Source organism: Erpetoichthys calabaricus, chromosome 11 (assembly GCF_900747795.2).
Source record: "Erpetoichthys calabaricus chromosome 11, fErpCal1.3, whole genome shotgun sequence".
Classification (NCBI taxonomy): Eukaryota; Metazoa; Chordata; class Cladistia; order Polypteriformes; family Polypteridae; genus Erpetoichthys; species Erpetoichthys calabaricus.
Genome location: NC_041404.2, coordinates 128,301,486 through 128,324,362, shown reverse-complemented (window position 1 = coordinate 128,324,362; position 22,877 = coordinate 128,301,486). Strand labels below are relative to the sequence as shown.

At 37.7% G+C, this 22,877-nt stretch overlaps 2 protein-coding genes and 1 long non-coding RNA gene across 6 annotated transcripts in view; 1 reads left to right on the top strand and 2 right to left on the bottom strand.

Annotated features, from left to right (window-relative positions):
* Positions 1–391, bottom strand: part of glyr1 (glyoxylate reductase 1 homolog (Arabidopsis)) — a 33,074-nt gene extending 32,683 nt beyond the window's left edge. For 3 of the 4 annotated variants that reach the window (XM_028813897.2, XM_028813899.2, XM_028813898.2), the window contains exon 1: positions 275–391. In XM_028813897.2, the coding sequence (XP_028669730.1) occupies positions 275–312 (38 nt within the window). In that variant the 5' untranslated portion in view covers positions 313–391. The remainder of the gene's footprint in view (positions 1–274) is intronic. The other variant, XM_028813900.2, reaches the window with a different exon arrangement.
* A 2,423-nt stretch (positions 392–2,814) lies between these two features.
* On the bottom strand, positions 2,815–3,216 carry LOC127529663 (uncharacterized). Its single transcript, XR_007936289.1, has 2 exons — positions 3,106–3,216; positions 2,815–2,855 (listed from the first exon to the last, which is right to left on the bottom strand). It is a non-coding gene; the product is annotated as an uncharacterized LOC127529663 (long non-coding RNA).
* Positions 3,217–5,657: 2,441 nt separating this feature from the next.
* LOC114660902 (ubinuclein-1-like) overlaps positions 5,658–22,877 on the top strand; it is a 70,445-nt gene continuing 53,225 nt past the window's right edge. The window contains 6 exon segments of the mRNA XM_028813889.2: positions 5,658–6,449; positions 10,297–10,401; positions 10,508–10,603; positions 11,140–11,283; positions 13,385–13,473; positions 21,091–21,523. Of these exon segments, the coding sequence (XP_028669722.2) occupies positions 6,234–6,449; positions 10,297–10,401; positions 10,508–10,603; positions 11,140–11,283; positions 13,385–13,473; positions 21,091–21,523 (1,083 nt within the window). The 5' untranslated portion in view covers positions 5,658–6,233.

The window sequence follows — 22,877 nt, the reverse complement described above, 5'->3', positions numbered from 1 at the left end:
ATCAAAATGCAAATAATCTTACTGAATAAGTCACTTAAATGCAATACACAAAGGAGAACGTTTGTCTTTAAACGGATACTAAACTGCAAAACAACATAAAAAAAATGCGTATAAACAACACTCGCTGGCCTAATGCGCACGAGAAAACAGCACTTGGAGCGCTTCAGCTGGATAGAACGAAATTAACAAGACACTGGCAAAAATGCTTATTCCTAATCACCTGGCATACTTTGTTTTTTCACAAAACAAATAAAAAATTAAAAACACGTCTCACCAAACCAAATCCCCGATCCTTAAGTGTACGGTCGCCATCTTAACAATTAAGTAAAAACGTCTCACGACAAGAGGGGAAGAAAGGACACACCCACTCAGCTAATATGACCCCGGAAACACTTCGCTCTTTTGCTACATGACTGACAGTTTCTGTGGTGTTTCCGGGGCACTCTTTTGGACAGTAGGGGTGTGACACGAGCGGAAGGGTGCTGTGGGGGAAGCTATCACTGGTAGAACATTTCATTAAATTTTGTTAATATTGTGTTGTAATTAATACAATTCATTGAGAAACATTGACTTTTAAAAAGGTTAAGGTGATAGTCCAATGGAAGTATTTTAAGAACTTACATATTACAGTCATTTACAGGGAAATAATGTTTATAGAAGTAATAATCAATTTTTAAGGACGCTACTGTAAAATAACCGTATTTATTTTATTTTGTGGTGCTGTGTTCTCTTGTTGAAAAATTAACCTCCAAAAAGTTTTTTTGGTACTAATCTTGTATTACTGTACAGTGTTGATTAATGGTGACACAGAAAAACAATACGTCAAAAAGATAATCGTCAGTCCATAATGGATAATGCTCACAGATGCTCCTTGTGGGAGGAAGATTTCACCTCATACAGACAAAACCCTGAATGGATAGACCTCTCTGAATCAAAATTAAATTTTGTTTGTCATTGACAATTATACAAATTATAACTACAGTAGGCAAATTGAACTTTATTTAATCCTCTGCCTGAAATTTGTTTTTTTACAGAAGCTCAATAAAAAGATATTTTTTTATAACAACAAACATCTCTCAAATATGCACCAGAATGAGAATGACTAAAAATAAAGAAAACTCCTAACTTGGCAGTTGCAATCACAGTGAGGCATTATGTGGGCATATTGCTATTGGTTTAAAGGAGCCCCCAGTAGCTTTTCCTGACACACTTCTGCAGAATAAGTCATTGGCTGAAGATACTCCTCAGTGTTAGTGGGTTATGAGATGATTTGCAACATTGTTCATAACAGGACTCAGTTTTGTTTCTATTCTCTCCTTCGCTACTACCTCAGTGGGGTGGAGGGTGCATCCCATAACAGAGCCTGCCTTTTTAGCAAGCTTGTGGATTCAGTTGGCCTTTATTTAAGTGAGAAAGGTTAGGAGCATGTGCTGATACAGTGCATTGCCGCACCCACCACATGACAAACCAACTCAGTATCCAGATTAGGACCCGAGTGCAGCCATGCAACGGGTGACACCTCAGCACCACACTAGTTCAGATGGAGTGGAACAGTGTGAGGTTTTTTTTATGGTGGCTGGAGTGCCAATTCTGCCAACAAACCCCAAGTTTTTTTTCCCTGCAGGAAGTACAAGTATTAAAAAAAACAGACAGATATGATTTTCTGGCTTGGATAGTAACAGAGTTTCTGCTATGAATAACAGACTTATGTTAGCAGTAATATGTGATCAGATCTGCCCAATTGTGCCACAGCTTTATATTTACATTAACATTTGGATAGAGCAGGTCAAGCTTGTTGTGTCTACAAATAGAACATGCTAATAAGAACTTTCTATGTTTCCCTGGTTGAGTCACCACCCTTCTAGGGTCAGGATGATTCATCAATTTATTACAGTGTAACAGAAATGCAAGTCATGAGTGCTAACCACTATTTCACTATTGCTTATAGCAAGTAAGCTGGTGTCATCAGCAAGTTGTTAGTTTTTCTTTGTACCAACTCTGGTGGAGTTCCATTACGTGCTTGGAGTTTTTCATCATGATAGAGGATATTTTAGCAGACAATATAATGAAAATTGATATTAAATAAAACATTCTGTATATAAAAAGAAGCTGACCTATTAACATCTCAGTACAAATGTTTTTTAAACATTTTTTAATCTAAACCAAAATAAAAGTTACTTATTCAATGCTCTCACTGTACTGGAAACATAAATAACAAAATTATAGAGTTATTCATCTATATTTTATGTATTTAAGTATTTACAAGTCAACAATGTATTGGGTCAAAAGCTTGTAAGTAAGTGTACTGTGCCAGGCTTTGTCAGCAAACCAAGTAGACCCAGTTTCATCAATTATGGGTCACAAGTTGTGAATATACCATATCATGCTTTGCTAATGACACAATTAGACCCTACCTCATTGAATATTGCAATTTTTAATGTTTATACAAAAATCATCAAAAATAATTTCTAAGTCTTGCATAACAACATTCTCAAACCCTCATAACCCATTGTGAATTTCCCATTGGGATTATCTATCTATCTATCTATCTATCTATCTATCTATCTATCTATCTATCTAACCCAATGCAAAGTCAAAAATAAAACTTGTGACTAGCAGGAAAATACAGGCTAATCATAAACAGGGTAAAATTATAGGCTGATAGTTACCCAACCAGTTCAGGTTTTGCTAGTAAGTAATAGTGTGTGTCTTTTAAATTTAAATGTTAAAATAGGTGGTATTAAAACATATCATTTACCTGCTCTTTATATATCTGATTTTCTTTTCTTTTCATCTATTTGGAGATTCTTGTGTATCTATTGTAATGCATGAAATCCAGGACTAGTGACAGGTTCCTGATAAAATAAAATATTTGAAATTATAATTAACTAAAAGTATTTTTGTAAAAGCAATAATTAACAAGATTTTTTCTCTTTCAAATTTTTTGAAAACACATTTTACAATTTCAAAAAACTTCAATACTAAAATAAATGCAAAAAATAACTAAATTAACAATATTTTATCACTTAATAATCAACGGTAAAAATGTACTAAAGTGATCTTTAGCTCAAATAGGTGTACATATGGATTGAAGTATGTACTCACTGAACAAGCCGATGTTATTAGTACTTTTGAAGAAAGTCTTGAACAAATTAACCTGATATAGAACTCAAATAATAAATAATACTTTTAAATATAAAAAAAATTACTACATCCTAACACAGACACATGGTGCTACCATGACTAACACAAAACATCAATAGCACTACTTTTAAAAGCATGGTTAGAGTAGAGGATAAACCACGTTAATGTTGGGGAGATCTGCTTTCAAAGATGAGACCAATTCAGCAATGACAGGGGTGGGTTATACCACATGAATTGTTACATGTGTTGTAAGAATTCTAAGTATATAATGACACAATATAATGGATTATAACATAAAAAGCAAACCTCCATTTCAAACTAACTAAAAAATAATACATGATGATGTGCTAAAATATTTCTGAAAGGCAACATGTTTACTGTACTCATCAGTTTCATAAAATAGTTGGTAACCTCCTAGTAACTCTAGAAGAAAACTTTATTCAATTGGCCTAAATTATTTACCACTACAGCCCACCATTTCCTGAGTTGGTTCAGTCTAGACCAGGGCAATTAAAGCTACTTAAGGAATCTTAACATGATGTAGTGAATCATGCTTTTCAAAATACAGATACTATCACAAGACATTGAATGATAAAAACGGTATAATTTAACAGTAGGACCAAATACAGAATTCCAAGTATCAGTTTGACTTTATTCAGCATTGCAGTACATAATATGGTGATGTCTGAGAACAACACATTTCTAGGTGGAAACAGGAATGTACTTTTTTCGTAATACTGGTTGAGAGTAGTGCAAGGTGCTCTTTTTCCCTCTTAAGTCATTACTCATTCAGTTTTTGTCAGAACAGATAGTCTCCAAAATGAAATACTGACATTTAGGTTTAAACATATTATGTTGACCTCTAAGAGTAATGTGAACCCCTGTAACCTGGCATGGTTAGCTGCTCTTCTACAAAATATTCTTCTCATTATGAAAAAAAAGAAAATATTTTCAAAATAAATTAGTCGGTGCAGCTTTCTTTGCCAATGTATGTTACTATAACTATTGATGCTGAATTTATCCTGTGTGAGTAAATGTGGATATGAGTTGGCCCTGCAGTGGACTGGCAAGCTTGAATTAAACTGGAAAATGTTATGTTGCATACACAAAAAGACTTGACAGGACACTTTCTTATAGTAAATGCAATATATAAGAAGTCTCAATTAGCCTAAGCCGGCCTAATTCAGTGTGTTGATAAAAACTGTAATGATTTACTTCATGTGGTAGAAAGAAATATTTAACAATAATAGTTGCATCACATATTTGTAATTTTAAAATGTGTGCTTCAATAAATGTTTAAAGTCTAAATATTCTCTTTTGTTAAAGATATTTGTCATTTTTCACCCTCAGACAGAGGTCCATAAAGGGCTATATCCCTAATAAAGGATCGGAAATTTAAAGTAACATATTCATAATCACTGTCCTTCAGATAGTCTAAAACGGTACCCCCATACTTACGTTTTAATTTTTAACCTTCTGGATGTGTATCTTGGAGAGGAATAATCGGTAAAGAATCACATCCATCCATCCATTATCCAACCCGTTATATCCTAACTACGGGGTCACGGAGGTCTGCTGGAGCCACTCCCAGCCAATTAAAGAATCACGTATCAAAAATATTATGATATTCGTGAGCAGCAACCTCGAAATCGCACAGAACGACATTCCAAATGCCTATATCATCGATCCCCACATATTTTGTGTAAAAACGTATATTTGATCTCTCCAATCTCATTAGGGGGTGAACCCCAGGGGTCGGTTGATGAGGCATGTACAGCTAAGTCCTTTTGATCATTATTGGTGAAGACACCTATTAGTTTACTGTTTAAGATTAGTGTGTAACTTTCTGCAAAAAAAAATATAAAACATTAATATTTTCCGGGTCTAGAGGGCCAAAAATGGGGGATTCCAGAAAGGCTTGACGTTTTGCTGAACTAGACAATATGTGAGTGTATTCTCGTACCTGGAGAAGCAAGACAAAAATAATAAAAACCTGAAGTGATTTCAAAGTAATACTTAGGAGCACAAAATATCAACACTAATAATTAAAGTAAAACATTTATATATCATTTGGTGTATAAAAATTACTTTTAACACACAAGAACATTATGACGTGTGGTTATCATTTACACCTAGTATATCTTTTAAAACTTTATTTGTAATAAGTTATTATACAACCAATAAAACACATCTTTTAATAAAATTAACAATCTTAATCGTAATGATAAAGAGCCAGGAGTAACTTACATAAAATTAGAAATAAGGAAATTGAATATTAATAACAAAGAATTGAGTTATAGAACTCAATAAATTATGCAGATGTAGAGGATATAGTAAATTATTTTTAACATACTTTAAAGCAGATACACAATTATTTAAGTCATTTAGAAAAATTGATAATGAAGTAATTTTAAGATGCTCTTGGAATTTAAAATATGCCTAAAAAATAGTAAACTAATTTTAGTTACGATGAAACACGCTGTTTTTCAACGTAATCTCGCGACGCCGTGTCGCCTACTGATGACGTAGCCACCGGCTGTAATGGAGGTTTAGTATAGTGCCATATTTAACGGGGGTATAACGGACTCGAGTATTTAGTTACAGCTTCTGCTAATGCTTGTGGCTTTTCTGGTGACTGTCATTTGTCGTTCGAAAAAGGGCACTCAGTATGCACATAGCAGAAGCGGAGAAGTTTATTGCACTTGCCAAATCTGCATGTTTTCAGTCCGTACGCTGAGAATGCGCAGGACCCGATTAAAGTGATCTTTGTGCGGTGTTAAAAATAAAACATTTTCTTTAAACAAGCAGCCAGGGTGGACTTAAATTCGCGTTATTTTTTCATTGATATTCCGTTTTCTCTGACCAGATTTTTTTTTTATTAACTAGTGAAAGACATGTGACCTGATGGATAGTTGGCAACTAGCCTTTTGAGGCACAGCTGATTTCTTCCAAATATTCCTGCTTACCTTTCTGTCACCTGAAACCAGCGCAGCAACTGTGCAAATATCGCTGCGATGTAAGTCTGTCCTACCTGCTCACCGTGCTTATCAGTGTGCGTATCCTACAGTGTTCTGAACAGGCCAGCTCCAATGGCTGAACCACGGAGGGTGCAACTAACCACACTTTCAGACAGTGGGACTCTTTCGGCCACCCTCTGTAAAAAAGCAAATAAGGACACTGAGGCCTGCACCCCAGGGGACACGGAGAAATCCGAAACAACCGCCCGCCTCGTTATTACCCTCTTTGAGCCGGACGACAGGCGCTGTCCCGAGTTCTACTATCCAGAACTCGTGGGGCGAAATAAGGTAAGAGCTCAGCTTTTTGGTAATTCTGTGTGAGATCTACTGTGCGCACAACATATTCTAATTCTTATTCTTTTTTTGTCAGTTGCGCACATTATTAAATGATATTTTGTCTTTGATAAAGGTACTGGTAAGTTTGCTTTACCCAAAAGTGTAATTACTCTGGTTTATAGTCTTGTTTTTCTAACGGTGATTTACAGTGCCAAAGCATAATCGCGGTAAGCAAAATTACAATGTTCTCCAAAAAGGAGTCGATATAGCAAAAAATATCATTATCAAACAATTTTAATCCAATTTTTGTTTATTTTATACTAAAGACTATTCCAGTTGCATAGGACATAAGATGGGAACATGCTCTAGACACTGCCATTCATTGACAGCCCAACAAACATGCCCATACTGGGCCACTGTGGGGCCAGTTTGGGTAGAACATTTGAATCACTTTGGGCTGCCCACAGTGGACTCTATACATCATGAAATCGTGGGCAGCTCACCGCAGACCCATATTTACTGCATTTTTAGCACACATTTTGAGGTTTTTGGCGGTTGTTAGCAGAGATGTAGCGTTGGTACACAAAACCTTGGTCTCGGTCTACTAAATTTACTACTCCGACTCCTCTATTTGTAATTAGTCTAATGTATTTACTATGTTGATTATAAGCACACGTCACAAAAGATATAAAGTACAGCTTCTAAGACTTTTGATTAAAACACTACAAATGTCTTTATTTAAATCAATGCTCCTGTTACTGTTTTCAGAACCACTAACGCTACATATTTTTGCAAAACATACATTTCACCATCATCTTCTATAACTAATGGACACTGATCATATTTCCCATCTGTTGTGCTTGTCAAGTGTTCAAAACCAGCTGACATTGTTAAAACTCTTTACCATTGTGAATTTGTGCATGGTGTTTTAATTGCTATAAATATGTATTATTTTATAATTTACAAAAAAACTAGAAATCAGTCTTCAGTTTAAAGTAAAATGTATCTTAAGAAGGAAAAAATAGTTTAATTGAATTAGTATATGTAAAACTGAAACATTTTAACACATTGAATTACTTACTGACTCCACTAACCCAATAATTACTTCCAACTTTAACTCCATGACTTCGGTTGTTATCCATGAGTCGGGGTTGTTATATTTCTTGGATCCCCAAGGGTAGACCTTATGTTTCACCACATTTAAAACAAGGTTTTATGAAACAGGTTTTATTTGTAAACCTGTAAATCTTTAATGTTATACACCTACAAAAACTTTATTATTTAAAGACAAAAACATTATGTATGTGTATGTGAACTTCTGTGAACTTATAATATATAAAATATTGCAAACATATAACCTATAAACATGATACTTGTAATGAAGATATTAATACATTTACAAGTGGTTCTTTCTTGCTCCATCCATGTCCGTAGGTTTTGCATCCAAAATTTAATGGCTGGCTCTATCTTGGAGGATGTTGCTGTGGTGCTTTTCAGTGTTGCATCTGCAAAGGAAAAAAAGACCAAAGATCTTATGTTAATTCAAATGCTTATCAGTTCCCTTTTAAAGCTTCTCTTGTAGAATAGTATTTTAGGCATGCAGCAGGGTTTATATAGCACCCCATGCTCACATACACTCAAGTATCTGAATGAGATGTTGGGAGAGCTTAGTTATTAGCTAAACATACAAGTTTGATGTAGTAAATGGTCTTCTGTCATTAGTTAAATTACGCATGTACAATCATTCCACTGGGTGTTATTTTTAGATTTTCCTGCAATATGTGCCCAAAACACATTCGTTCTTGTAACCAAAACCTACTCACGATTAGACCACTGAATTCCCAACCTCATATCAGAGTTTAAATCTAGCAAATCCCCATTGAAAGCTAATTTCTACTGCTTGTACCTTTTATAACCATTTCACTTGGCACATTTTCTCCAGTAGGAGAATAGGTTTTCTGAAATAAACTGAAGAATTTTGTCTGAAAAAGCATGTAAGCGAATAAAATAGTCTTACCTTCTAAATGAAGCTAGAATCTAACTCATATGGATGGAGGGAAGCTAGGAAGACAAAAATGAGAAAACAGGATATTTGAGAGTAATTAAATATAAAGTAAGTGAAAAGGAAAAGTAATTGCTTATAGTAGGTGTACAGAAGGTGCATATCTGACAACTTGACACAGGCGCCGCCGTGGGTGGCAGCCTTTCCAGCAGCTCCGTGTACGACTTTATCTTTCTACCTTTTTATCTATTTAACTGATCACTCCTACCACTTTCTTTTATGTGGACTTGTTACCTGGACACTTTTTACTACTTGAACGTGGATTTTTACACGCTGAGACTTCTCTATTCAGGTAGTCAACTTCAAGTGCTGAGAACAAATGCCCGCTTACCTGATGAGGTAAGAAGGCGGTATCGTGGCAGCAGAGCCGGAGCTAAGCTATAGGCGAGGCAGCTTGCGAGAAAGTGGCGTTACAAACCTTCGGTGCCCTCTGTGATCCTGGGAAATGTGAACTCACTACCAAAAGATTTGTGAATTTCCCCTTGGGATTAATAAAGTTTCTATAAAGTGTAAAGTATAACTTGCATATCACTATATATATAATATAAACATTATCAAACTGAGTTAGCATTACATCCATCTCTTTATATAAGTATCAGATTTCTTGAGTTCCTTTTATTCTTCATGTAGTCTTTTATTTAAAAGAGAATATTTGGCATTGCTGTTTGAACAGTATTGCATCTGGGTTGGTCTTAATTATATGCACAAATAATTCATCCTTTTCTGACAATGTTAGATACAAGGAAGTCCTCAGTTCTGGATGAATTGCCAGTTGATTGCAGGACACACTTATTCCAGGATTATGTTCACATGCCTATTGCACTAATACAAAGATTTGTAATAGTTGGAGGGATTGCCTTATGAAACACACACAAATAAAGGAAGGATTTGTAAACAGTTAATGGCAGGGTAGGAACTAAATGACAGCTCTGGAGATGTGTTATGTGCTTGGTATGAGTGAAATTAAGCAGAATGACAAAAAAGTTATAACTAGAAACAGTAAATAGGTCATTTAGTCCAACAACAGTTTTATTCACCTAAATTCTCTAAAGTGATATTAAGATTGCATTCTAATGTGATTTTTAAATTACCTTTTAGTTGGCTTTTTATGATGTTGTCTGTACTATCCTTTTTATTTATTTTTTCACTGCTGTGAATCTGCTTTTTTGTACCCAATGTATTATTTTCCATTTTTGTGACTGATTTAACTTGCTAAATTGTTCTATTTTTTTCCCCTCGTGAATTTTCTCTCTTAATAATAACAGTTATGAAGGTCATTTAATTTTGAACTATATAATGTTTGAAATATCAGTGTATGTTGTTTTATACGTAGATGTACCATTATTGGTTTATCTTGCTAAACTATAACAGAGTAAGAAAATTTTGTTATATAAATGTACTGTCTTTGCAGTCTGGAATTTTGCCTGGGAACACAGGAAGAATTTGTACAAGCTGTGCACAATTCTATAAAAATCTGATAATGTAACAAAATGTTATACAGCATATACCAATATGCCTTGTTTTATCTTTAAAACTGCTAATAAATATATTGGTAATTTAAAAGCTAAATTTAAATATTTTTTATTGAGATCACTCAATATGATCAATATATTTGTGATTCAAATATTTGTCTTACTTTGTGATTTTTAGTTATTGGTAACTTTAAATATTGTCTTCAGTTATTTTGTATCATTTTGTTATTTTTGAAAATGAAACTTTAATTGTATATCAATTTGTGTTTGCAGTAGCATGCTCCTTTATATATTTTTCCCTTATATATTTTTCTTTGGTTTACAGAAAGAATCTGTAAATGTAACTGATGATTTTTTTGAAAATGCTGAAGACAATGAAAAACAAAGACAAGAGGTGGAAGCCCTTGCTAAGAAGTTTGAAGAAAAATATGTTTGTATTTTAATATTCACACTTTTTTTTTTTTTTTTTAAAGAGTTTATTATATAATGTATGTAAAAGTAAATTTTTACATGTTACTTCCACTTTTTTATATAAGGGTCCAAAGAAGCGCAAGAAGGACAGAATGCAGGACTTAATTGATATGGGCTATGGATATGATGACACTGATCCGTTTATTGACAATTCTGAAGCGGTAAGCTATGTGTGTGTCGTTTTTTTAATATCTAGATATAAAAAAAAATTGATTTTAACTTAGTTAACTGTTGTTCAAATCCAGTTTAAATAATGTGTGTAAATTAAGATATAAGCAGTTTTTAGTAATTCACATCATGTGATTTTAACCGATTACATGTCTCAATTATGACATCACCCACCTTCTTAATGTGTCTTATTTATTTAATTGTTATATTTGGTACTACATCCTGTTTAATGCCAATTCATTTTCAATTATTGTTACTTTTTTATTATTTATAGTTGACCTGAAAGTAACATCTTTAGTCAGAGACTCAGAGTATTTGGTTTGACTTGCACAGTATTTCACAGCATTTGCAAACTGGTGAACTAAGATGGAAAAAAAAGTGTGAGATAATTTATAATTGCATAGTGTGGAGCCAATCAAAAATTACTTTTTGAACGTATCTGTAAAAATTGCACTTTCATTTGTATTAAAAATTGACTTCTTTTTAAAGCTTCACTTAACAGTTGTGTTTTTTTGTTCCTCCCACCAAGTATGATGAGCTTGTACCTGCTTCTTTAACAACAAAATATGGAGGTTTTTACATTAATTCTGGAACCCTTCAGTTCCGGCAAGCATCAGAATCTGAACAAGAGGATGATTTTACAAAAGAGAAAAAAAAAGTAAAGTCTCCAAAGGTAAATTTTCAGGAATTAATTATAGGTTTGTTATGGGAAAAATGTTTGTGCATAGTATTATTGGTTAAGTTAACTGCTTTAGCGCAATGTGAAAGGAAGCTAAAAACCTGCTAATCTTTGGAGTGACAACACGTTGCATATTATGTAGTCATCATTGATTTATCCAACTACCTGCTTTTCCTCCACACTTGCTTTACTTCCTACTATCAAGTAATTAAAAAGAGTCACAAAAGAGTTTTAAATAGAAGGCAAATAATTCTCCTATAAGCAAAAAACAACAGAGTTAATTTTACGTTTAGGAATGTGAACAGTCCCCAAGAAAACTTAGAATGTTCTAATGAAAACTGTTCAAAATTTCATTGTAATAGGCAATTCAAAGTTTACTTTTGAACGTTCTTAGAGTACTGCTGTCTACCACGTTTTGCTAATTTTTTCAGTGTAAAGAAAAACTTTTTGATTAAACTAAAAAATATTCAAGTCCTTTAGTCTTTTCTCATAACTCATACCTTGGAGCCTGGAATCAATTTAGACACTTTTTTGAGCTTTCTGTGGTGCTGATGTGCCTTTTTGTATAATGGATACCAGTCTGAGTATTTACTAGTGTGTATACTTGCTAATTTTGTAGTTTTTAAGAAGAAAGTGGGTAAGATATTGGGAGAACTTAGCTATTACTTAAACAAATGGGCTTGATGGAATGAATGGTCTCCTTCCTTGTCAAATTTCTTATCTACAAGATATACATCTAATATATGTGTACATACACATGCATTCCTTTGGATGTATTGAGGAGGCTTTTTAGTGAGGACAGTCCCTTGTCTGACGACAGGCAAAAACCACTATCATAGAGACTCATTCTGTGCTTGCTTAGAAAATACAGATATAGCTGCTCCCATTTCAAGGCCCAGATTTTCCTCATCTACTTATTACAAAAGCACTTGTCCAATGTTCTGCTGTTGTTTTGTTGCTGTACTGTGCAATTCATATTTTACATTAGCCATATAAATGTGTAGATGCACAAATTGACACTTGTGCATGTTTAACCTAGGTACAAATGTTACATTGAAATGTCTAGGATGTAAATGATTTTCACATTTATTGCATGCTTTTTGCTCCTGATGCTCTTCATATACCTGCAGCTTCTTTGCAACATCACCGATTTTTGCTCATGGCAATTGGTGCACTTCAGCAAAGCTCTTCTTATAGTTATTCACAAAAAGCTGTTTTTATAGTTTCAGCTTTATCTTGCAGCTGCTATTCACAATAAATACATTTTAGAGGTATGTTACGCAATGTACGTACCACCATATGTTTATGAGATACAACATTGTGGTTTATCACATTTTATAGGCTATAGTAATTCATTTGTAATGTCTTTTGATGTGAAAATATTTTTATTTAATGACTGTTTGGTTCCAGCTGCTGACTTTTTTTTTACAAACAACACATTCAGATTGCCTATGTTTTTTAATTAATAGAGTTAAGCGCACAGCAGGTGGTAGTCACTTATTTTTTTATTTATTTTTTAAAATTATTTTAACTTTTGTAAAATAATGAATTAGGAAGATATGTTGGTTGAATTACAAACACATATAGATGACACAATATTTAGGTCTGCTGCTTCAGGAGTCTGGGAAGGAATTTTGGCTTTGTCGCTATCTGTGTGGAGTTTTCACACATTAAGGAAGGTAATGGTGTTTATTCTGAGATTTGTTCCTGTTGTATTCTGTTTTGACTTAAGATGAAAACTGAAGAATGTAAAATATGCTCATGGGCATGACAGTATCTTTACTTCACACAAATCTTACGAATTGCTGGGGGGGGTGGTTAGGAATAAAATTTCATGCTTAAGGCTGGTTGTAGATGGAAATGTCATAAGCAGTTTCACTATATATTGAGTAAATTGATACAAATTGAAATGTTTATGATTTCAGTTCTTCAGAAGATAAGATTTTTATGGTCTTGTTCTCAAAGTGATATCAACAATATTTAAGATGTACTATTTTAAGGCAAACAAAGTTTGGTTTGGAATTTACTATTTAATATCAGTTTATGAAAGTTAAAAAGAACATTGCTTTCACTGATATACGATATTCTTCTACAGAAAAAGAAGATCAAGGAAGGGAATGATAAAATAAAGAAGAAGAAAAAGGAGGACAGTCAGCATAAGAAATCCAAGCTGTCAAAAGCTGGGTATGTTTCTGTGTTCTTTGGGGAAATATATTTAAATCATTAATTTTGTTGTAGTGTTTCACAGTTTGTGCCCAAAAAACCCACACTGTTTCAGTCAGTCTCTGTATCATGCCTTCAGAAAGTGTTCAGACCCCTTGACTTTTTACTAGTTTTGTTATTTTGCAGCCTTATTCTAAGATTATTTAAATTCAGGCAACATTCAGTACCCTAGAATGACAAAGAGAAAATAACATAATAGAAATTTAGCAGATGTATTAAAAATAAAAAAGGGAAATATCACATTGACACAAGTATTCAGACCCTTTACTTACTACTTTATTAAGCACTTCTAGCTGTGATTTCAGCCTGAAGTCGTCTTGAGATAGATAGATAGATAGATACTTTATTAATCCCAATGGGAAATTCACAATATATGGTTATAATGCAACAAAAAGGCAAAGGACATTAAGGTCACGTGTAAAAATGGATAATCGGAGTGCAGGCAAAGAAGATCAGACTAACCAACCAGGTACAGTATGACACTCAAGACTGGTCTTTTGTTTTCAATAAAAGTTGAAAATCACTACTTTGAGTTTTACTCTACCCAAGAGCCTATATGTCCAGTCACTTTTCAAAAATTGGACGTAGAGGTGGTGCACTCTTACAAGTACTTGGAGGGAGTCCAAGTCTTTGGAGTCTTTTAACAAAGTGGAACTATTTGAAAAAGGGCAGAGCATACTCCTTGCTTCTACAACACGGCATTCTTTTAGTTTGGGTCTACAACTCTGATGGCCAGTGCAGTTTTCTATGCTGTGATGTTCTGGGCCAGTAACACCACTTTTAAAAAGGCTCACCAAATCAACAAATTAATTTAAAAGAGCAGTCTCAGTTATGGGAGGCATGGAGGACACCCTGGAGGTAGTTGTGAAGGAGAGAATTAAAGCAAAACTGAGTGTTGTTATGAACAATGCTGCACATCCTCTCCCTGACTCACGGATGCCATATACTTTCAGCCAATTAATTACTCAGGAAATGTGTGTCAAGCAGTGCTGCTAGGGCTCATTTATACAAACAGCAATATGCCTACATTATGCTTCACTATGACTGTAACTAACAAGTCATGCGTTTATTTTTAATTTTCTTTCTTTTTAGTCATTATGGGGTGTGTGTGTGTGTGTGTGTGTGTGTGTGTGTGTGTGTATGTGTACATATATGTGCATGTATGTATTTAATGAGCTTTTGTAAAATGCCAAATTTCCCCCGGGGACATATAAAGATTACATATCTATCTATCCATACATCCATCTATTTGATTAAACACAGGTAAAAAAGGACAGTATGATTAAAGAGAAAGCATGATTGGATACTACTTTTTGGTTCAACAAATGTATTTAAAAATATTTTACCTTATGTGTATATTAATCTGATTCTATTAATGGGTGAAATGATAACTATATTTGATATTTCAAACATTATGTGTTATCCTGATTCAGACATCTTGGAATCAGCCACCATCCAATGAGGGGAAAAATGTGAACTACATTCTGTCATTGAACAAAAAATATGGAAGTTAGAGCCTAGTGAACCAAATCCTCTGCAAATTATTAGCTGAAAAGGAAGAACAAATTCCACATTTCCATAAAAAGGGATTATGTTCATTTCTGTAAAAAATACTGGCAACTATTATTCTTAATAACCTTAAAATATGTACAACATAATGGAGTCTATCATCCTGTTATTTAAAATACTGTGCAAAAAATCAGTGTTTTCAGAATCTGACATGGTTAAATCCAGTGTTTACCATATTGTTGCCCTGCTAAATGCTATTGCCTGCATTGGCCAGATGAGAATTTTAGTTGGAAAAGAGCCCGCTATCCAATAAAAGACTCGTATCACCAATTATATTTGAGGAGTCTGCTTTGAAGGACTTGAATATAATGCTCTCATCTTAGTCTACTTCAAGCTACAGAAAATGTCAAAACATTCAAGAAAAGAAATAAAACTGATCAGAAAGTGAACCATGAAACAGGAAACACAAATTGGTTCAGTATTTCACAATGACCAGGTTTAGAAAAACTTGATCTAAAGATCAGTGATCACAATGAGTTGTCTAGTATATTCAGTCTGGTCCCATAAGTATTTGGACTGTGAAACAACTTTCATAATTTTGACTCTGTACACCACAACTATGGATTTGAAACAAAGCAATCAAGATGTGATTGAAGTATAGACCTTCAGCTTTACTTGAAGGGGTTTAACAAAAATATTGTATGAGCTGTTCAGAAAAGACATTTTTACACATGTTCCCCCAATTTTCAGGGACTCAAAAGTATTTGGACAAACTAACAATCATAGATATAATCATTTTCAATATTTGATTGAAAATCTTTTACAGTCAATAACTGTCTGAAGTCTAGAACCCATGGCTATCTCCAAGTGCTGGGTTTCCACCCTGGTGATATTTTGCCAGACCTTTACTGCAGCTGTCTTCAGTTGCTGCTTGTTTGTTGGACTTTCTGCCATCGGTTTTGTCTTCAACTACAATGCATGTCCAATAGGGTTGAGAGCAGTTGATTAACTTGGTTAGTGAAGAATACTCCACTTCTTTGCCTTGAAAATTATTTGGTTTACTTAGCATTATGTTTTGGCTCATTATATATCTGTATAGTGAAGCGTTGTCCCATCAGGTTTGCAGCATTTGGTCAAATCTGCAGATAATATAGCTCTGTACTCTTCAGAATGAATGCTACTTCTTCCAGCAGTCGTATCATCAATAAGCAGCCATGCATGATCATGCCATAAAGCTGCCTCCACCATGTTGTCATAGATGATGTGGTATTCATTGGATCATGAGCCATTTCTTCCCTTCTCCATGCTTTTCTCTTTCCAACATTCTAGTATATATTTATCTTATTTTCTTTGTCCAAAGAAGTTTGTTCCAGAACTGGACAGGCTTTTGAAAATGTTTTCTGGCAAAGTTTAATCTGTCCTTCATGTGCTTGAGTTTTGCCAGTGGTTTGCACCTTGTGGTAAACACTCTGTCTTTACTTTCATGAAGTCTTCTCTTGGTTGTAGACTTTGGCACTGACAGATCTTCCTCCTGGAAAGTGTTCTTGGTTTGGCTAAATGTTGTGAAGGGGTTCTTCTTGACCAAGGAGAAAATTATGCAATCATCCAGAACAGTAGTCTTCTGTGGTTTTCCAGACCTTCCGGTGTTGCTGAGCTCACCAGTGTTTTCCATGTTTTTAAGAATGTACCAAATGGTTGATTTGACCGCTACTCGTGTTGCTGCTATCTCTCTAAAGGGTTTGTTTTGTTTTCTCAGCCTCATGATGGACTGTTTTTACTTACATGGACACTTCTTTGACAGTTCACAATGACAGCTTACAAATGAAATTCCACACTTGGAATCAATTCTAGACCTTTTACATGCTTAAATAGTTAATGAAATAATGAGGGAACTGCTCTCTCCTGGCTATGGAACATCATGTCAGTCAGTTGTCCAAATACTTTATGCCCCTGGAAATGGGGGGGTTATGCAGAAAAATGGCTGTCATTCATAAATGGCTCCTACAATATTTTTGGTAAACCCCTTAAATTAAAGTTGAACATCTTTGCTGCAATCACATAATGATTGCTTTATTTCAAATCCATTGTGGTGGCGTACAGAGCCAAAATTGTTAAATTTGTGTCACTGTCCAAATACTTATGGACCTGACTATACAAAGAAGGTCTCAATCATCAAAGAAGGAGAACATTTCTATTTAATAATAATAATAATTCATTACATTTATATATACCCCTCCTTTAACCGCCACCTTATCGTGGTGGAGGGGTTTGCGTGTCCCAATGATCCTAGGAGCTCTGTTGTCCGGGGCTTTATGCCCCTGGTAGGGCCACCCAAGGCAAACTGGTCCTAGGTGAGGGATGAGACAAAGAGCGGTTCAAACCTTCTATGATGAATGAAAACTTTGGACGCCGTTTTCCCTTATCCGGACGCGGGTCACCGGGGCCCCACTCTGGAGCCAGGCCTGGAGGTGGGGCTCGATGGCGAGCGCCTGGTGGCCGGGCCTGCACCCATGGGGCTCGGCCGGGCACAGCCCGAAGAGGCAACGTGGGTCCCCCTTCCCATGGGCTCACCACCTATGGGAGGGGCCAAGGAGGTCGGGTGCAGTGTGAGTTGGGTGGTGGCCGAAGGCGGGGACCTTGGCGATCCGATCCTCGGCTACAGAAGCTGGCTCTTGGGACGTGGAATGACACCTCTCTGAAGGGGAAGGAGCCTGAGCTAGTGTGCGAAGTTGAGAGGTTCCGGCTAGATATAGTCGGACTCACCTCGACGCACAGCTTGGACTCCGGAACCAATCTCCTTGAGAGGGGCTGGACTCTGTACCACTCTGGAGTTGCCCCCGGTGAGAGGCGCCGAGCGGGTGTGGGTATACTTATTGCCCCCCGACTTGGAGCCTGTACATTGGGGTTTACCCCGGTGGACGAGAGGGTAGCCTCCCTTCGCCTTCGGGTGGAGGGACGGGTCCTAACTGTTGTTTGTGCGTATGCACCGAACAGCAGTTCGGAGTACCCACCCTTTTTGGAGTCCCTGGAGGGGGTGCTAGAGGGCATACCTTCTGGGGACTCCCTCATTCTGCTGGGAGACTTCAATGCTCACGTGGGCAATGACAGTGAGACCTGGAAGGGCGTGATTGGGAGGAATGGCCCCCCCGATCTAAACCCGAGCGGTGTTTTGTTATTGGAATTCTGTGCTCGTCACGGATTGTCCATAACGAACACCATGTTCAAGCATAGGGGTGTTCATATGTGCACTTGGCACCAGGACACCCTAGGCCTGAGTTCGATGATCGACTTTGTGGTCGTGTCGTCTGACTTGCGGCCACATGTCTTGGACACTCGGGTGAAGAGAGGGGCGGAGCTGTCAACTGATCACCACCTGGTGGTGAGTTGGCTTCGATGGTGGGGGAGGATGCCGGTCAGGCGTGGTAGGCCCAAACGTGTTGTGAGGGTCTGCTGGGAACGTCTGGCAGAGCCCCCTGTCAGAAGTAGCTTCAACTCCCACCTCCGGCAGAACTTCGACCATGTCCCGAGGGAGGTGGGGGACATCGAGTCCGAATGGGCCATGTTCCGTGCCTCTATTGTTGAGGCGGCTGACCGGAGCTGTGGCCGTAAGGTGGTCGGTGCCTGTCGTGGCGGCAATCCCCGAACCCGTTGGTGGACACCGGTGGTGAAGGATGCCGTCAAGCTGAAGAAGGAGTCCTACAGGACCCTTTTGTCCTGTGGGACCCTGGAGGCAGCTGATAGGTACCGGCAGGCCAAGCGGAATGCGGCTTTGGTGGTTGCTGAGGCAAAAACTCGGGCGTGGGAGGAGTTTGGGGAGGCCATGGAGAACGACTTTCGGACGGCTTCGAGGAGATTCTGGTCCACCATCCGGCGTCTCAGGAAGGGGAAGCAGTGCAGTGTCAACACTGTATATGGTGGGGATGGTGCGCTGCTGACCTCGACTCGGGACATTGTGGGTCGGTGGGGGGAGTACTTCGAAGACCTCCTCAATCCCATTAACATGCCTTCCAATGAGGAAGCAGAGCCTGGGGACTCAGAGGTGGGCTCCCCCATCTCTGGGACTGAGGTCACCGAGGTGGTCAAAAAACTCCTTGGTGGCAGGGCCCCGGGGGTGGATGAGATACGCCCGGAGTTCCTCAAGGCTCTGGATGTTGTAGGACTGTCTTGGTTGACACGCCTCTGCAACATCGCATGGACATCAGGGACAGTGCCTCTGGATTGGCAGACTGGGGTGGTGGTCCCCCTCTTTAAGAAGGGGGACCGGAGGGTGTGTTCCAACTACAGAGGGATCACACTCCTCAGCCTCCCTGGAAAAGTTTATTCAGGGGTCCTGGAGAGGAGGGTCCGTCGGATAGTCGAGCCTCGGATTCAGGAGGAACAGTGTGGTTTTCGTCCTGGTCGCGGAACAGTGGACCAGCTCTATACCCTTAGCAGGGTCCTGGAGGGTGCATGGGAGTTTGCCCAACCAGTCTACATGTGTTTTGTGGACTTGGAAAAGGCATTCGACCGTGTCCCTCGGGGAATCCTGTGGGGGGTACTCCGAGAGTATGGGGTACCGGCCCCCCTGATAAGGGCTGTTCGGTCCCTGTACGATCGGTGCCAGAGCTTGGTCCGCATTGCCGGCAGTAAGTTGAACCCGTTTCCAGTGAGAGTTGGACTCCGCCAGGGCTGCCCTTTGTCACCGATTCTGTTCATAACTTTTATGGACAGAATTTCTAGGCGCAGCCAGGGCGTTGAGGGGGTCCGGTTTGGTGGGCTCAGGATTGGGTCACTGCTTTTTGCAGATGATGTTGTCCTGTTTGCTTCATCAGGCCGTGATCTTCAGCTCTCTCTGGATCGGTTCGCAGCCGAGTGTGAAGCGGCTGGAATGAGAATCAGCACCTCCAAATCCGAGACCATGGTCCTCAGCCGGAAAAGGGTGGAGTGCCCTCTCAGGGTTGGTAGCGAGATCCTGCTTCAAGTGGAGGAGTTCAAGTATCTCAGGATCTTGTTCACGAGTGAGGGAAGAATGGAGCGTGAGATCGACAGGCGGATCGGTGCGGCATCCGCAGTAATGCGGGCGCTGCATCGGTCTGTCGTGGTGAAAAAGGAGCTGAGCCGCAAGGCAAAGCTCTCAATTTACCAGTCAATCTATGTTCCTACCCTCACCTATGGTCATGAACTATGGGTAGTGACCGAAAGAACGAGATCGCGAATACAAGCGGCTGAAATGAGTTTCCTCCGCAGGGTGTCTGGGCTTTCCCTTAAAGATAGGGTGAGAAGCTCAGTCATCCGGGAGGGGCTCAGAGTAGAGCCGCTGCTCCTCCGCATCGAGAGGAGTCAGGTGAGGTGGCTCGGGCATCTGATCAGGATGCCTCCTGGACGCCTCCCTGGTGAGGTGTTCCGGGCACGTCCAACCGGGAGGAGGCCCCGGGGAAGACCCAGGACACGCTGGAGGGACTATGTCTCTCGACTGGCCTGGGAACGCCTTGGGATTCTCCCGGAAGAGCTAGAAGAAGTGGCCGGGGAGAGGGAAGTCTGGGCATCTCTGCTCAAGCTGCTGCCCCCGCGACCCGACCTCGGATAAGCGGGAGACAATGGATAGATGGATGGATGGATACATTTATATAGTGCTTTTCTCAGTACTCAAAGCGCTATCCACACAGGGAGGAACCGGGAAGCGAACCCACAATCTTCCACAGTCTCCTTACTGCAAAGCAGCAGCACTACCACTGCGCCACACCCCCAGTGTGGAAGTATTTGGAAGTGGGGACTTTGTCATAGAATGAAAATGTAATGTTAAACATTATCTTTAAGAGATTAATATATTGTTGGAAAAGGAGATGCCAAAATTATTTAATTAAAAGTAGACATGGTTCTTAATGTAACACAATTTATTATTGTGCTTTTTTGATCTATTTTGTCTTGTATTTGAACTCTAAGTGTCTGGTTAAGATGAAGTATGCCTTTTTATTTTAAACCAGAAAATGTAAATGGTGTGTAACTTTGTTTTTAACCTCATTGTAAATCATATGCATTTCTATAACGAAAACGCAATTCTAATATTTTTATGTTTCTTTTACAAATCAGAATCATTCCACTGAACTCTAATAAGGAGGAAAAGAAGAAAAAGAAAAAATACACTGGTGCCCTTAGTGTAAAAGAAATGTTGAAAAAGTTTCAGAAGGAGAAAGAGGCCATGGAAAAAGAAGACCCCAAATCACTGGCCAGTATGCAGACTACAAGAGATGTAGAAAGCAGTTTAAATGTCTCTGATCCACTATTCTCACTTATTGGGTCTGCAAATGAAAATGATTTACTTCAAGCAGCTAGTAGTATAGACATAGCTGATATAGATTTAGAAAAGCTCCTGTCTGAATCTCCAGCTGCAAGCCCACTGAATGATTTGGATGAGGGTAGTGACCCTCTGTCTGCTGGACAGAGTACAAGTCATAAACAAATGCCTACACTACCCGAAGGTCTGCCTATGCCTTTGGAGACACGTATTAAAGAGCTTACTTTGGTAAGTGTCCATACAGTGATAAAATCTGCATGCTGTGCCAAGGTGTGTTGTTATAATAGGAAATGGTTTGTATTACTAACAAGGTTTTTGAAAATTAAATACAAATTAAATTGGCTGTCTGCTAAGTAGTTTTTCAGTTCTTCAGGCAGCTGATATTACCAGTGACCTGAAATTGTATGTAAACTATACTGTATCAAAACTTAAATCAGTTGAAAATGTTAAATCTGACTCATGCTGATAAAACTGAAGTAAACCAATAGGATAAGTTTAATAATCTAGTTTTATTTTATTGTGCATGTCGGGGTGGGTTGGTATGTGTAATGTAAATATTATAGACTTATAATTCTGTCTTCTACATATTCGTTTTTGCAGCGTGCAAACATTATCACCCACAGTATTAAAAATATACAGGTGTTTATGATGCAATTACTGTACATCATTATTTAGATAACAATTTATTCATGCCTGAATGAGATAGAAAAAATTATTAAAAGGATATTTCCCCTGTTAATGTGTTTCATAGTTTACCTTTAACCTGAAGTGCCAACAGCAGTCAAGTTTTTCACTTGCGTGCTTGTGATCAAAATGTAAAAGATAAATACAGAAATAAAAATGGCTAATTTAAAGTAACAGTAGCTGCAGTTATTCTAGATTTCTTAGAAATAATCTTATTATTTTGGCTCCATAGCTCTTATATATGTTTATTTTCTATTTGGTTATTTTGTTGCTTTGAAAATAACATAAAAAGCTTATACAGTACTTCTAATTCTGTCCTGATACAAGCGAATGTCCAAAATCTGTAGTAATCTCTGATCAAGCAATATGCTCTGTAATTCTTACTATACTTTTTCACTATAGCATACACAATTTTGACAACCACTCCCTATTAAAAGGTGATTTAGTATAGAACATCTGTTTATGAATAGTGCTAAAACTGAAACTGTGAAATTGGGATGAGAAAATGCTGGTGATTCAGGTATGAAATTGAACTAAACAAGACCTCTTACTAAAGGTAATTTTTAAAAATGTTCATAGAGAATTGTTACCATTTATCAATAGAACATAAAATCTCTTATGTGAAAAGTGACACTCAACATCTGGCATGTCTGCATTGGCTACACTCTTTGAGAATAACATGATAATATACCTGGTGCTTTGGGAGCAGGTTCTTAATTGGCACTGCTCTGTAGCAGGGTAATATTAAAACGTGATGCAGCAGACATCGGTGAAAGCAATTCTTTGTAAGATAAAATTATTAACAAAACATTTTACTTTTCATTTGTTGCATTAACTATAAGTAAAGATTTACATCATTTAAAGGATTTTATTCATTCGAATATACAGTACATTTCAG